The 16,785-nt window shown below is 36.9% G+C and overlaps 1 protein-coding gene across 2 annotated transcripts in view; it reads left to right on the top strand.

Moving 5' to 3' along the window:
* The window catches only part of LOC143238587 (uncharacterized), a 57,146-nt gene that overhangs the window by 3,955 nt on the left and 36,406 nt on the right, over positions 1–16,785 (top strand). For both annotated transcript variants that reach the window (XM_076478950.1, XM_076478949.1), the window contains exon 2: positions 6,830–7,205. In XM_076478950.1, the coding sequence (XP_076335065.1) occupies positions 6,830–7,205 (376 nt within the window). The remainder of the gene's footprint in view (positions 1–6,829; positions 7,206–16,785) is intronic.

The following is a 16,785-nucleotide window of genomic DNA, read 5'->3' as shown; positions in this document are numbered from 1 at the left end:
AATATTGTACATAAAACGAAAAATATTTAGTGAAGCCTATGAGAGATAAAACAATTGGTCTCGCATTTCTCAGAAAGCAGCATGTGTTCTCTGTTTCCTTGTTAAATTTCATGCAAAGTTACTCGGGAACTCACCCCCCCCCCCCCGTGGTACATGAAAGTATCTGCGGACTCACGCCGCTAGAAACTTGGTTTCGATACCCGTGGTGGACAGAGCACAGATAAGTCATTGTGTATATTTGTGTTTGATTCCAAACACTCAAACAAGCTCATTATATGCGCCTCATTTTAAAGCGGTAGACTTGAGAGAGAATATTCAACAATATTCAAGGACGTTTCTTCATATTATTCTTTACTAATAAACTTCTCGGTAAGATTTCCGTAATTTTTGTGACTAAATTAGTGTGGAAGACAAGCGTAAAATCTTCGGCCATCTCTAAGTTCGAAATAAAATGACATAACTTACTCTTACAGTAAAATGTAGTAGGTACTGACTTTATGTTCATATCAGCTAAATGAGGATTCGTCTCTTATTTTACTGGATCAGGCGAAGTCTTGTAGTCTCACTATACAGAATTTCCCAAGAGTTTTAAACTTACCATGAATTTAATGACTGTTTTTCTGGAAAATGGTAGACGGACAGACAGAAACAGCAGTTAATACCAATCAACCCATTAAGTAGTTCGTATTGAATACGATGCGTTGAATTTATATAAGCCACGAATTGGCGGTTAGAGATACTATTTAAATAAATTTGATATTTTGTGACATTTCTAATTGCTCCGCCTACTAGACCCCAACAATATTTTAATTGGCTACAAGACAATAAAACAAAATAAGTAAAATGATCCCTTTATTTTTAAGTCTTAATTTTTTACTTTCTTTAAAGACCATTAACATTACACCGATTTGATTTTTTTTTCTTGTTACAACACTTAGTGTGTATAAATGAAATAATACAAACAAAAAAGATTCAGGTAAAATTAGTCATTTTTAAAGTGATATTATAGAAACCGACAACAGTAAACATTCGGGTAAAATCAATTTTAAAGTGAGATAATAGAAACCAACAACAATAAACATTCGGGCAAAATCAGTCATTTTAAAAGTGAGATTATAGAAACCGACAACAATAAACATTTGGGTAAAATTAGTCATTTTTAAAGTGAGATAACAGAAACCAACAACAATAAACATTTGTGTAAAATCAATTTTAAAGTGAGATAATAGAAACCAACAACAATAAACATTCGTGTAAAATCAATTTTAAAGTGAGATAACAGAAACCAACAACAATAAACATTTGGGTAAAATCAGTTTTAAAGTGAGATAATAGAAACCAACAACAATAAACATTCAGGTAAAATTAGTCATTTTCAAATTGAGATAATAGAAACCAACAACAATAAACATTCGGGCAAAATCAGTCATTTTTAAAGTGAGATAACAGAAACCAACAACAATAAACATTCGTGTAAAATCAATTTTAAAGTGAGATAATAGAAACCAACAACAATAAACATTTGGGTAAAATCAGTTTTAAAGTGAGATAATAGAAACCAACAACAATAAACATTCAGGTAAAATTAGTCATTTTCAAATTGAGATAATAGAAACCAACAACAATAAACATTTGGGTAAAATTAGTTATTTTCAAAGTGAGATAATAGAAACCGACAACAAAAAACATTCGTGTAAAGTCAGTCATTTTCAACGTCGGATAACAGGAAAAGACCTCAGCAGTTATTTCAATATTGATACTATTTGTAGCTTATTTTGTAAGTTGTTAGGGGCCCCGTAACCAAGAAAGTCAAGAAGGACTTGCAGAAAATTAATTATATACACCAAACTTTTATAAATAATATATGTGAGAAAATAACCCAATGAACTAAACTGCAATATAGACAGATTCATTATGGTCTGTGATACATTAGGTGAGACATTGTTTCCATTATTAGGATATACGTCTGTTCTTTGTTTCTGAGCTCCACTAAAAAATTGTAATAGATACAAAGTAAGAACATGATTTGGTGAGCCTCTCGAGATATTCTTGTACCCGTGAAACTAAAAGCAAAACAACAACAACAAAAAACACATCATAAGTCAGTCATTCGCATTTAATGTGTCGTCTTAAACCTATAATTGTCCTACGAAGGTAGATATTTGCAATGGGGTAAACGCCCAATCCCTCCTCTAAATCGTGGGTTTCACCCTATATCATCTGTAGAATGTATTAGATAGTAGCTATGTTTTTACCTCCCATCACTGTAGGTGGCCTGTAAGATAATATATTAATTTTCTCTGTTTACTAAAACTATTTCTTCTTCCAAGACGAAGCCCGGCATGGCTAGGTGGGTTAAGGTGTTCGACTCGTAATCTGAAGGGCGCGCGTTCGAATCCCGGTCGCATCAAACATGTTTGCCCTTTCAGCCGTGTGGGCGTTATAATGTGACGGTCAATCACACTATTCTTTGGTAAAAGAGTAGCCCAAGAGCTGGCGGTGGGTGTTGGTGACTAGCTGCCGTCCCTCTAGTCTTACACTGCTAAATTAGGGACGGCTAGCGCAGATGGCCGTCGTGTAGCATTGCGCGAAATTGAAAAAAAAAGACAAAACAAATCTTCCAAGTTGAAACATTTTATCATTCACGTTGGTTTTAGTTTTATCATATGAGATGTTAATATTCTAATTGTTACTGTTCTAGTTCAAATTAAATTTTATTCAGTCTTGGCAGAAAATATCTGTGAAAAACTATGTGTACAAAACAATGTATAGTAGCACTTACACTAAACCATGATATTCATTGGTTGCCGTTGTCGGTGAGGCCTTTCGTTCGATGTCTCAGTTCATCGGGCTGGCTGGATTATAGGGAACAGAATCTCAGGTGAAACGCTATTAGCTTAATTCTGGGCGTGTTATAAGATCTTCGCTAACCATATAACATTCAATTACAAACTGTTTGGACTTTTTTTAACAGTTTTCTGCTATTCGTATAACACACAACTCAAGTGATCCATTATGTGTGTTAGTGTTCATCGTCTATGTTTTGCTAGCTCGATTACCGTCATTTTTGGTATGGTAACTGGACACTGTCCGACAGCGTTGAACAGGGGTATTTTGTTTTAGGAGATTCCCGGAAAAAGGTAATTAAAAAATACCTTGAAACATCCGCCTTTTACACAAGTACTTCATTAGTTAAACGAGTTATTTATTACCTTCCGCAGCGGAATTATCACCTAATGAAGTCATATCGTTGATTTTTAATAACAAAAGTGTTCTGTTGCTAGTGGTAGGGCAAATATAATTTTAGGTTGTATCTACAGAAACACTGAATACAAGTCTAAAGAGGTTATAATTTCAAGGTATGGGTCATTGATTAGGCCACATATTGGAATATTGTGTTCAATTTTGGGTTCCTTACCTCAAGAAAGGCATTGAATTGTTGGAAAGGGTTCAGAGAAGAGTTAGTAAAATGGTACCAGGGATGGAGGGATTTTTATATAAGGATAGATTAAGATACTTAAAATTGTTTTTTATTCATAAAATAAGAGTTAGAGGGGATCTGATTGAAGTGTTTAAGGTTGTAAAATGAATGGATAATGTTAAGGTATCAAAAGTTTTCAATTTTAAGAGCAATAACCATGGAACTTTCAAAACAGGTACCCTCAGCTAGAATATATATATATAATATAAACATTATCTTGATTAATGGGCCCATCTTAGCCAAGCGCTCGACTTGTAATCTGAGGGTCGCGGGTTCGAATCCCCGTCGCACCAAACATGCTCGCCCTTTCAGCCGTGGGGGCGTTATAATGTGATGGTCAATCCCACTATTTCCTTGGTAAAAGAGTAGCCCAAGAGTTGGCGGTAGGTGGTGATGACTAGCTGCCCTCCCTCTAGTCTTACACTGCAAAATTAGGGACGGCTAGCGCAGATAGCTCTCTTGTAGCTCTGCGCGAAATTCAAAAACAAACAAAACAAACAATCCTCATTAATAAGTTTCAGTCACCCAGTGGATCAACGGTAACTTTCGGAACTTGAAACGCTAAAACCTTGGGTTAGATTATACGCTTTGAGCAGAGAGTAGATACACCATTTTTAGATAAAAGGTTAACAATAATAACCATATATAGAATTGAATGAAAGCGTGTATTTTCAAAAATTTTACTTTGAAAAACAAAACAAAAACATCTAAATGACTAATAAGGAATCTGTAATAATGTATCAAAACATACGTAGCTTTTGGGATCAGGGGGTGTGTGCAAGAAAATTCTTGTACACTATTTTACAAAAAATATTCTTATAAACGCTGCACCTATCAAAAACAGTTATACGGTATAAACCGTACATATTACTAATTTTTGTGCTTTCCGTGTATCACCAACAAAAACTTCGCATGGCCAGGTGATTAGGGGTTCGAATCTCCGTCACACCAAACATGCTCGCCCTTTCAGCTGTGGGAGCATTTTAATTTTAGGGTCAATCCAACTATTCGTTGATAAAAGAGTAGCCAAAGAGTTGGCGGCGCGTGATGATGACTAGCTGCCTTTCCTCTAGTCTCTGAAAACATTAAACATTTTTTATCACCAAGCTTGCTCATGTTTCTAATTTTTCTCACAGTCTTCTTCTGTCTCTTGTTTAAATTGTAAGAGCTGACCATGAACGCCTTCTGCTTCTTGTTTGGGTTTTCAGAGGTAACCATGGGCTCCTCATAATTCTTGTTTGGGTTTTAAAAGATAATCAAGGACTTTTCCTGCTTCTTGTTTGGGTTTTCAGAGGTAACCATGGGCTCCTCCTAGTTCTTGTTTGGGTTTTAAAAGATAATCAATGACTTTTACTGCTTTTTGTGTGGACTTGTTCTGTTTCGTATTTAAAGACATAATCATTAGGATTTGAGGTGACTTTTCTGGTTCCTCTCGATCATTAGTAAAACCTAGCAAGAATTCAACATTGGAACCCAAAACGTGTTTAAAATGCAATTAAATAGGCTTAATGTTAATCAGAATCATTCTACTGTTCAACACTTTTAACAGTTCGTTAATATTTTATCAGATACTTTCACTAACGTCTTAATTACAAAACTTCACCAACGTTGAAGCTGCTCTGACAATGATATATATATTTAGTGACTTACAAAGTGAGGTGAATGAAGCCTTGATATCTGATTTCTTCAGTAACAAAATTTAATTGTTCATAGACTATTGTTAAAAAGCTTCAAAAAGCATTGATTTGTTAATATGCTATTAGCAATTCAATTTGCTAATGAAACGTAAAAAACTATAACACAAGCTGATATTAACAAGTTGTATTTGTTCTGAAATAACATTAAAAACTTAATTTTTAGTAATTAATTTACCTGTAAACAGGGGGCATAAAAACTTAACTGAAAACTGAAGACAGATATTCAAGGATTCTCTGTGTGTGTGTGTCTCTCTCTATAAATATATATATAATTTTGAACATATAGAATATTTGAGTGACAACATCTGTAAAGCGTTTGGTAATACAATGAGGTCGTTCATTACGTTATACTTGATGTTTGTGAAGTTTCTGTCGTTGTCTATAAGCCTTATTAGAGTCAATAAATAATGAAAACGTTTCACTTATTTGTACGTGTTCAATAGTCGACTGAAAAAACCTCGTTCCGATCTACAGCTGCTCGTATCTTTTTCCTTCCATCTTATATGCTTTTGTTCGACCATAAGCGTAGTACTTCACTACTCTATACGCTGATGTTTCCCTAGTTACATTTTCCGGCCTTTATTCTGCCAGGCATAGTTCCAAATATAAACACATAACAAGTTATTCCGCCTTTGCATGTGATAGAAATATGCACTCACACTTATTCTAAAACATAATCTCATGACCAAAATACAGAACATATAACAGTTGCTTTTGTTTACTTACTGACACATTTGGGAAGTACACGTTTTAAGCCTAATGACAGATTGATATGTACAGTTTACTTTCGGTTACGGTAACTGAAACAAGCCGTACTTCGCTGTATTTATCAAATATCAATTTCTAGGTTTTTTGTTTGTTTATGAATTTCGCGCAAAGCTACACGAGGGCTATTTGCGCTAGCCGTCCCTAATTTAGCAGTGTAAGACTAGAGGGAAGGCAGCTAATCATCACCACCCACCGCCAACTATTTTACCAATGAACAGTGGGATTGACCGTCATATTATAACGCCTCCACGGCTGAAAGAACAAGCATATTTGGTTTGACAGGGGCTCGAATCCGCGACCCTTAGATTACGAATTAAGTGCCTTAACCTTTTGGCCATGTCGGGCCCAATTTCTAGGTCTTACATACATTAAATAATTAATCGTGGTTCCTGTTTCTATGAGCGCCATTATTCGAAGAAAAAAAACAACATAAAAGAGACAACAGATTACGAAAGGTCTTGCTAGAGAAAAATATCGTTATAACTTAATATTGATTTCGAATTATCACCTTTAACAAACTATATTTCTAACTCAATAAATGTACACAATCCTATGTCTTCAATCGTTCAGTAGAACACTGATGGGTGGAATGAAAGAAATAATTAACACAGGAGTTCCCAAATGGGAACCGCGGACACCAGGGGGCCATAGGAAGTTTCTTATAAAACACACAATAGTGTAAAAGTACTTAGTACTTATAGATTAATACGGGTTAAGTCCTCAGTCCCAATTCGGAATATTCTGGGTTGGGTAGGGGAGTTCTTGTGCTAAGAAAATGTGGGAACCTCTGCCATAATCGGTCTTAGATCAAAACTGTAACCGAGATTATTTTAATAAATCGGAGCTTTTCGTTTATTGATCTACAATTAATTTATGATTTCAGAGAAACTGGTAGAGAGAACCACCAGTCCTGGTCAGCTGATAGAAGTAGTGTCCAGTTCCACGTGCTCAGTAGCAAAGGGACCGATTTCCGACGAGTTTAGTTTAGAGGAAGAGGACGCTAAGGTTGCGGACATTAGTGACGAGGACATTTCAATCAACATCAAAAGGGAAGACGAACCTAGTAGTTCCGGGATATCCGGCGAAAAGAATGACCAATCTTGTCCCAGCAGCGGCAAAGTGAAACAGGAAAACCCACAAGTTCTTCCCAGGTGTAACTGTGAAGAACTGAAGAGAGCTGATGCGTATCTGGAGACAAAGGAATTATGGGAAAAGTTCCACGAATTAGGGACTGAGATGATAATCACTAAATCAGGAAGGTAAGCATATCACAGTATCAGTAAGTATCACAGTATCACTTTCTTTCTATAGGAACCTGTACTGTGATGTGTGATTAACCCTACTACAAAGCATATCTACTGATGTTTACCCCCTTCCCAGAGACACAGTGGTAAGCCTGAAGGCTACCACTAAACATTTGTATTGATGTTGTCCCCCCCCCCTCAGAGGCACAGCGGAAAATTTGTAGGCCAAACAGAATTAATAGCAGGGGAAAATGCATACTGAGATCACGAAAATTAAAGTGAGGTAAAAAAAAACACACACACACACAGTAGACAAATCAAACCATGCCTATTTAAAGTGCAAAGAAAGTTACACTGTAGATCAAACGAACTAAGCCTATCTAAAGTGCAAAGAAAGTCGTACTTTAGACCAAAACAACTAAGCCTAAACGATGAGTTAAGAAAAGAGTAACGCCTGCAAAAACAATATATATCTATCTATCTATTTATATATATATATATATACATACAGATAGATAGAAAGATGTAATGAGCATATTCGTAAAGTTACCAGTAAACTCAGGTGTTATTGTTCAAGGATGCTGTCTGCTTTATAAATACGTTAATAAGTCAAAGAGAGAATAAGACGAATGTATACACAATACTGTGATTGATGTCTTTTTATTTTCTTTAAAAGTTGGCTTTACACATTCTGGTGGTTAGGGTGCTCGATTTGCAATCTGAGGATCACAGATTCGAATCCTCGTCATTGAATATGCTCACTTTTTCAGCCGTTAGGGCTTTATAACGTACGACTAATCGTTAGTAAAAGAGTAGCCCGAGACTTGAGAGGGAGTAGTGTTAGCTCGCTGCCTTTCCCTAATCTAACTAATACTGCTAAATTAGAGATGGTTATAACGCAGACAGCTCTCTAGCAGCTATTCTCAAAATTAAAACCAAACCTTGAAATATTTTGCTTCACATTCTGACACGTGGTGTTAGCTAACAACAGCCTTACATCACAGTACAGCGGAACTCATCAGGAGTAATTTATTCAGTGTGTTTTTAAAATCAAACCAATGCTGACACCAATTTTTCAGACGTCATCCAAAGCTGGTAAACGTTTCGAGCCAAACAAACAATATCTTTCAAAATACATTTAAGAAAGCATCGCGGAAAACAGGTAAATTTCCTGAATAATTAATGAATAATTAATGGCTTAATAATAATAATAAACATTATTGACTGCAAAACTGGTCACAGATCTCGTTTGGTTATCCCAGTGTTGGTTCGAAAGGCAGCTAAAATTAGCTACTAAACACCATCCAGCGTCAACTCTTGGGTTACTCTTTTACCAACGAACTGTGCGAATGACCATCACATTATTACGCCCCTAGAGCAAACAGGGTGACTACGTCCGGTGACGGGATTCGGACCTGAAATCGTAAAGTGGTCAATCAATTCAAATGATTAATTTATAGTTAATTTAGTAACAACCAAACGAACTAGACATAAACAGTCTGGTCCTAAAGGGATCAAAACTGAACTTAACCCTATTTCTATTTTGTAAACCCTGTTGATTAATTACTCCAAGACTACTGAGCCAATATCAAACAATCTTGTCAGGTTGGTGCTTTAGAAGATGTTGAATAGTCTGAAATGATTCAGGACCGGCATGGCCAGGTGGGTTAAGGCGTTTGACTCCTAATCTGAGGGTCGCGGGTTCGAATCCCGGTCGCGCCAAACATGCTCGCCCTTTCAGCCGTGGGGGCGTTATAATGTCAAGAGTTGGCGGTGAGGGGTGATGACTAGTTGCCTTCCCTCTAGCCTTACACTGCTAAATTAGGGACGGCTAGCACAGATAGCCCTCGAGTAGCTTTGTGCGAAGTTCAAAAACAAACAAACAATTTAAAATGATTCAAGGTCAAATAATGACAATTGAAAACAATCATGTCTTTTTTATGGTCAGTGAAATGTAGTGTGTTCAAGGATAAGAATCACATCAAAATCTTTAATTGTTGGTAGATGGAATGTAAACTGAAAACATTAATTATGAAGAAAATTTTCATAATTTTCACATGAAGTTTCTGTTCAAGTTATTGCTTTGAATTATATGATTGATGTTCAACTTACATTGATCTAACTACATTTAAACATTCCCGTGTGAGATGACGGATATTTCAGCTTGTTTAATACACATTTGTGTTTCTGAGGAAGAAGTTTCCGTGGAAGTGGTATCCGCAATCTTGATCACTCAATTTGGTGTCTTATGTTTTATGGTTTTTTCATCTTTCGATTTGAAAAAGTAAAGCCCATAGCGGCACGTCTGCAGACTTACAACGCTAGAATCCTGGTTTCGATACCTGTGAATAAAGAAATCATAGTTGGTTTGACTGACAGAAGAATATTGAACGACGATATTAAAAAGAAACAAATATTATTACGTCGAGTTAACTGTTTCAATCTGATTTACATGCAAAATAGAAAGCATTTGTTAACGTACTAATGACGCATATGTTGAATACCACCTTCTAACAGGTGTTTCCTCACGTGCCTCTCACACTGCCATCAAATAAGTAGAACTCGGGGAGAACATTATTAACAAACATGGGGGGAAAGGCGAAAAATATACAAATACACATAAGAGGTCCATGATGGCAGCCGGCTGTTTGCATTACATTATCACTAATTAATCACATCACGTCTGAAAAACGGAATACCGAACTCTATACGATAGCATGCATCAGACTCGTGTACGGGTGTTGAAACAAACGACACAAAGAATTCATAATTAAATGCGTTGCTGTATGATAGACGGAAAGACAGGCATACTTAGTTATACTGGTATCAGTCACAGTCTAAAACGTCTGATCGCACTGATAGAAGTGTAAGAATAATTACTTTTTTAAAACTGAAAACCATTCATGCATGTTGTTCGTGTAGCAGTTACGTGTTTAGATTAGGCCAATCTTTGGAAATTACACGAAGAAACAATTCTATGTATCCAGTACCCAGTAGGTTTAATATTATATGAGTGATTAATTTTGTGTATGTATGTTTTAATTAATGTTTTTTATTATCATAATATATCTTAATCCAAATACTATTGGTTTAGTCGTATTAACAAACTTAAGGCTTGAGTGCTTAAGATCTTAAAATATTGGTTTTAACTAGCGCCGGTAACTCATCACTAGAAGTTAATCTATTTCAAGTTTGTTGTTGTTGTTGTTTTGAATTTCACGCAAACCTACACGAGGGCTATCTGTACTAGCCGCCCCTAATTTAGCAGTGTAAGACTTGAGGAATGGCAGCTAGTCATCACCATCGACCGCCAACTCTTGGGCTACTCGTTTACCAACGAATAGTGGGATTGACCGTCACATAAAAACGCCCCCATGGCTGAAAGGGCGAGCATTTGTGGTGTGGGGGGGATTTGAACCCGCGACCCTCAGATAACGAGTCGAGTGCCTTTTTCACCTGGCCATGCCGGGTCTCCACGTGTTTTACATAGATCAATCACCACGAACCGTTTGTTGTTGTTCTGCAATGCTGCTCTCTATGTAGAACAGCAAAGCTCAAAGAATTCAACACTTTTTATTTGTACTTTAAGTACTATATGTAATTTTTATGTTAACATGTTTGGTGCTACCAGAATTCGAACCCGCGACCTTCGGATTACGAATCGAACTCCTTAACCCACTTGGTCATGATAGGCTATTTCAAGTTTAATTACATCGTTGACGTTTCTGGCCGCTTCAGTTTTTTTCCTAAATTACTCTGTGCCCGTCGCACCAAATATACTCGCCCTTTCAGCCGTGGGGACGCTATAATATTACGATTAATCACACTATTCGTTGGTAAAAGAGTAGCCCAAGAGTTAGCGGTGGGTGGTGATGACTAGCTGCCTAACAAGAAATATTAATAGCTATTCATTAACATTATGTCACATTAATTAAATACAAATAAACTGAAAGATTTGTGGTGCATATTCTCCTGAAAATGAGAGGGCGATATTATCGCCCCCCCCTCAGCGTTACAATAAAAGAAGACGTTTTACTTTTGCATTTTTTTCAGAAATAACGAAGAACCATTAATAGTTTGTGTTTGTGTTTTGTTTTTGAATTTCGAGAAAAGATACACAAGGATTATCTGCGTTAACTGCCCCTAATTTAGCAGTGTAAGACTAGAGAGAAGGCAGCTAGTCATCACCATCCACCGCCAACTCTTGAGCTACTCGTTTACCAACGAATAGTGGGATTGACCGTCAAATTATAACGCCCCCAGGGCTGAAAGAGCTAGCATGTGTGGTGTGAGGGGGATTTGAACCCGCGACCCTCGGATTACGAGTCGAACGTCTTAACCGTCTGGCCATGCCCGACCATTAGTCATAGAAACCGGTGCTCGGCATGGCCAGGTGGTTAAGGCATTCGACCCGTAATTTGCGGGTCGCGGGTTCGAATCCTCGAATGTGACGGTCAATCCCACTATTATTTGGTAAAAGAGTAGCCCAAGAGTTGGCGGTGGGTGATGATGACTAGCTCCTTTCTCTTTAGTCTTACACTGCTAAATTATGGACAGCTAGCGCAGATAGCCTTCTTGTAGATTTTCGCGAGATTCAAAAATAAACAAACTGACAACCGGAGCACTGTTTGACAGGCGTGTCTTTCTCTAACTAAAGTTCATTTCTGACAAAGTACTTTCCGCAAAAGGCAAGAGTTCCAGCAATGAGAACTTTATGCACCGCGGCAGATACCTCTAAACTGCTTCATAGATATAATAAAAAATGGCTCCATAAAAAGAAAAAAAAATCGGTCCGATACCTTTTCTTATATTATGGGTCACGTGGCTCGTGTTATGCGGCTTCTTCTCTTAAAACTTATAAATTCCTAACATTCGTAAAATATTTTTAGTGGCGATATGTCCTTGAAGAAGAATGACCGTTTTAACTTTGGATTGAATAGGATTAATTTTTTTTAAACTAATGGCTATAAAAGAGTCGTAAACTACTAGGGATATGCTGTGATTTATTCAGACAACAAAAGGACACCACTTTACTTTACTTGAAATGAAAATTCTTGACACTACCCAATCTTTACGATGCTTTCAAGGAACTAAATCAAATATTTTCTTACAAAAACAACACAAAGAAACGAGGTGGCGGAAGGTATTCGTACCACATTAAGACTTTTCAATTTTCTGAATACAAAATTAATTACCCCAAAATGTCATTACACAAAAACAAACAAAAATAATGTATGTAATGTTTTTATATATTTATAATCCGTCTCATAAATTAATCAATATGATATGTAGTGATAATTTCAGTGAGTAATAACCAACGTTCTAAGTATGCCCCCGCTAGGGGGAGTATAGCTGAAAAAGGCCCGAATCAGCCAGAATAATAACTATAATTATACGAAAATAAATAATGGGGCTTCAACTACTTTTTTATGCAAGAGAGGGGACTTTTGTCACTATTAATAATGGTTCTAATTACCTTTAAAATAATGAAACTGTTAGCAGCGTTCGTAGAAGAACACGGCTTGCCCCTGTAGTAAAGTTATGCATTTCGAACTTGGCAAGTGGTGTTTGAATCCATGTGATACACGAAATATTCCTATTGTTTTAAGCTATAGGTGCTTTATAAGAGTGAGAGCCAGTTAGTCTGGTCATTAGAGACAGTGGCAGTTAGTGTTAACAGCTGAGCCTGTCTATTCAACACATTTTGACAAATCATATACATATATATGTGTTTGTGTATGTGGTTACCAATATACTTAGCAACTTACTGTCATGTGAAAAAGTTAGGACACCCTATGAAAGCCTATGTATTTTTGTATTTAATCTCAATTTTAACAATACTGAGAGATTTTAGGAATATAACTAAACAATTAAAACTGAAGAAAATGCTTTTCAAGATCTAATGTGAATGTAATTTTACAAAAATGCATATTCTAATTAAAGAAAAAGTTAGGACACCCTACCTCCTAATAGCTAGTGTTACCTCCTTTGGCTGAAATAACTGCAGTGAGACGGTTCTTGCAGCCATCTACCAGTCTCTGACATCGGTCTGAAGAAAGTCTGCCCCACTCCTCAATGCAGAATTTTTTCAGTTGTGAGATGTTTGAGGGGTTTCTTGCATGTACAGCCCGTTTCAAGTCACCCTACAGCATCTCAATGGGATTAAGATCTGGGCTTTGACTCGGCCACTCCAGGGCTCTCCATTTCTCAGTTTTCAGCCAGTCCTTGGTGGATTTACTTGTATGTTTTGGGTCATTGTCGTGTTGCAGGGTCCAGTTCCGCTTCAGCTTTAATTTTCGTACAGATGGTCTCATATGATCCTCAAGCACCCTCTGATACACAGTAGAATTCATGGTAGATTCTATTGTTGTGAGCTGTCCAGGTCCTGTTGCAGCAAAGCAGTCCCAAACCATGACACTTCCACCTCCATGCTTTACAGTTGATATGAGGTTCTTTTCCTGGAATGCTGTATTTGGTTTACGCCAAACATGTCCCCTGTTCTGGTGTCTAGATAATTCTATTTTGGACTCATCTGTCCAAAGAACATTCCAGAAGTCCTGGACTTTGTCTACATTCTCTCTGGCAAACTTCAGTCTGACCTTGATGTTTCTCTTAGAGAGCAAAGGTTTCCTCCTTGCACACCTCCCATGCAAGTTAAACTTGTGCAGTCTCTTTCTGATTGTAGAGGCATGCACTTTCACATCAACAGTAGCCAGAGCCTGCTGTAGGTCCCGTGATGACATGTTAGGGTGTTTGGAGACCTCTTTTAGCATCTTGTGGTATGCTCTTGGGGTGAACTTGCTTGGACGACCAGACCTGGGCATGTTGGTAGTTGTTTTGAAAGCCCTCCACTTATTGACTATTTTCTGGACAGTGGAATGGCTGATTTCAAAATCTTTTGGGATCTTTTTAAATCCCTCACCTGACTCATAAGCTGCTACAATTTTCTTTCTGAATGCCTCAGCAGCTCTTTTGCTCTCACCATGGTGTTCACTCTCACTTCAACAGTCAGGAGCACACCAAACTAAATGTCTGAGGTTTAAATAGAGCAAGCCTCGTTCAAAATGCTGAGTAACGATCTTTTAATCATGTGCACCTGGTGTGATATACCTATGTGTGAGTTCAGCTATTTTAAGTGGGAATAAATGTGGGTTGTCCTAACTTTTTCTTCAGTTAGAATATGCATTTTTGTAGAATTACATTTACATTAGATCTTGAAAAGTCTTTTCTTCAGTTTTAATTGTTTAGTTATATTCCTATAATCTCTCAGTATTGTTAAAATTGAGATTAAATATCTATATATCCAAAAACGTTACAAAAATACACAGGCTTTCTTAGGGTGTCCTGACTTTTTCACATGACTGTATATGATAAAATCACTTGCAAGCTGATCAGTTGCTTAGTTAAATGAAAAAGGTAAGTTTATTGACCGTTTGAATCTCAGTTGTATCTTATGATTGTCTGAAATTAACCTACCAAAACTTTTATTTTTTTTGGGACAGCAACCAATTTTATAGACTTATTAGGGCTAAGCCTAATTGAAGTTCCGAATAGCTCAGAACCTACTGTTTATGATCCAGTATTTTCTTATTAAGAACCGTGATCTTTTTATGTGTAGCAAGAACATTATTTCAGACCATTAATAATATATTGTTTCGTTACTTAAATTTATTGTTTCATTACGTAAACTAAAACAATAATAGCACAAACTTGGTAATAACAAACATAAAACATCTTTTATAACAAACGATTTGGATTTCCTTCAAATTTAATCACCAGCGTTAGAACCTCAAATAAATTTAGTTCACAAAAATCTTACTAGGAAAAAATAAATAAAAACATTTTTTAAAATGTGTAACTGCTGAATAGTTTATATTATCATCGAAGCCTCAGTTCTAATTGAAAGCATTTTAAGTATAAACATCACCAACGAATCAATTGCACTTAATTTTATAGTTGGTTCTACTTGTGCCGAACTTTGCGAAATATTATTGGGATTAGGGCCGAAAGTACCGCAACAGCGAAGGTACCAAAATGACGTAGCAACGCTTTGTTTTGTTTGTTTGTTTGTTTTGGAATTTTGCACAAAGCTACTCGAGGGCTATCTGTGCTAGCTGTTCCTAATTTTGCAGTGTAAGACTAGAGGGAAGGCAGCTAGTCATCACCACCCACCGCCAACTCTTTTACCAATGAACAGTGGGATTGACCGTCAAATTATAACGCCTCCACGGCTGAAAGAACAAGCATATTTGGTTTGACAGGGGCTCGAATCCGCGACCCTTAGATTACGAATCGAGTGCCGTAACCTTTTGGCCATGTCGGGCCCAATTTCTGCTAATTTAGCAGTGTAAGACTAGAGGGAAGGCAGCTAGTCATCACCACCCACCGCCAACTCTTGGGCTATTCTTTTACCAACGAATAGTGGGATTGACCGTCACATTATACGCCCCCACGGCTGGGAGGGCGAGCATGTTTAGCGCGACGCGGGCGCGAACCCGCGACCCTCGGATTACGTGTCGCACGCCTTACCCGCTTGGCCATGCCGGGCCCGTAGCAACGCATTCTTCTCATTAATAATGTTTGTATTATTATTGTATTACAGTGTATTAAATTAGATACATTATTTTTGACTAAGTTTAAGGTTTTATCTATACTAGTAGCTTGCTTTGATAAAAAGTTATCGATAATTAGAATAATATAAGTGTTTCAAACAATTACCGAACGAATTTTTAATTGCTGGAAAATTTCATTAATAGGAGGTTAATTTCAAAATTTAACAATCTTTTAGCTCGCATATTAGTTGTTCAAATTATGTCTTGAAGTGTTACAAATATCGATTAATTATGTGATAAAATAAGTAACGCGTTATTGTAGCTATGCTACCAAATCTCATCATGCAAAGTATTTCCATGAGGGCGTATGACGTCACAGGCTGTTAAGTTTCTACTTCTATTAGAAGACTACAAAACGCACTTAATTTTATGTTAATGCTATGATAATGTCAGAATATTCCACAGTTTTAAGTTGTAATTTCTTTTAGTAGGTGTATAATTCCTCCAGTGACTGTAAGTTTTTAGGCTTACGACACTAAAAGTCGGGTTTCGATACTCGTGGTGGGCAGAGAACAGAGAAACCATTGCGTAGCTTTGGGCTTTATCAAAAACCCGAAACTACAACATATGGTGCTCTGCAGATAAGCGGCATCACGAGCTGAGAAGAGATCACGTGATCACAGTAAACTCGTTCAACTTTTTCTTTCTCAAATTGAAATTGGGAACAATCGAGTAGTACCAATACTAATACACATACTATATACACCTTATTAGAAAATATATGTAGACCTGGTTCTGTCCGGAGCAGAGCATATAATACACCCTATCAGAAAATATATATAGACCCGATTGCTTTCTTCTTGTTTACATGTGAAGTTAATGTTGGGATGTATAGGATTCACATCTACAGAAAATACACTTAATTTTTTCAATCACATTAACTCTATACATCCCAATATACATGGAACCTGTTCTCTCCGGAGCAGAGCATATACACCTTATTAGAAAAGATAGGTAGACCTGGTTCTCTCCAGGGCTATCTT

This window comes from Tachypleus tridentatus, chromosome 13, assembly GCF_004210375.1.
Source record: "Tachypleus tridentatus isolate NWPU-2018 chromosome 13, ASM421037v1, whole genome shotgun sequence".
In the NCBI taxonomy this organism is placed as follows: Eukaryota; Metazoa; Arthropoda; class Merostomata; order Xiphosura; family Limulidae; genus Tachypleus; species Tachypleus tridentatus.
Note: the sequence above shows the minus strand (reverse complement) of the source record. Positions and strands in the feature narration are given on the sequence as shown.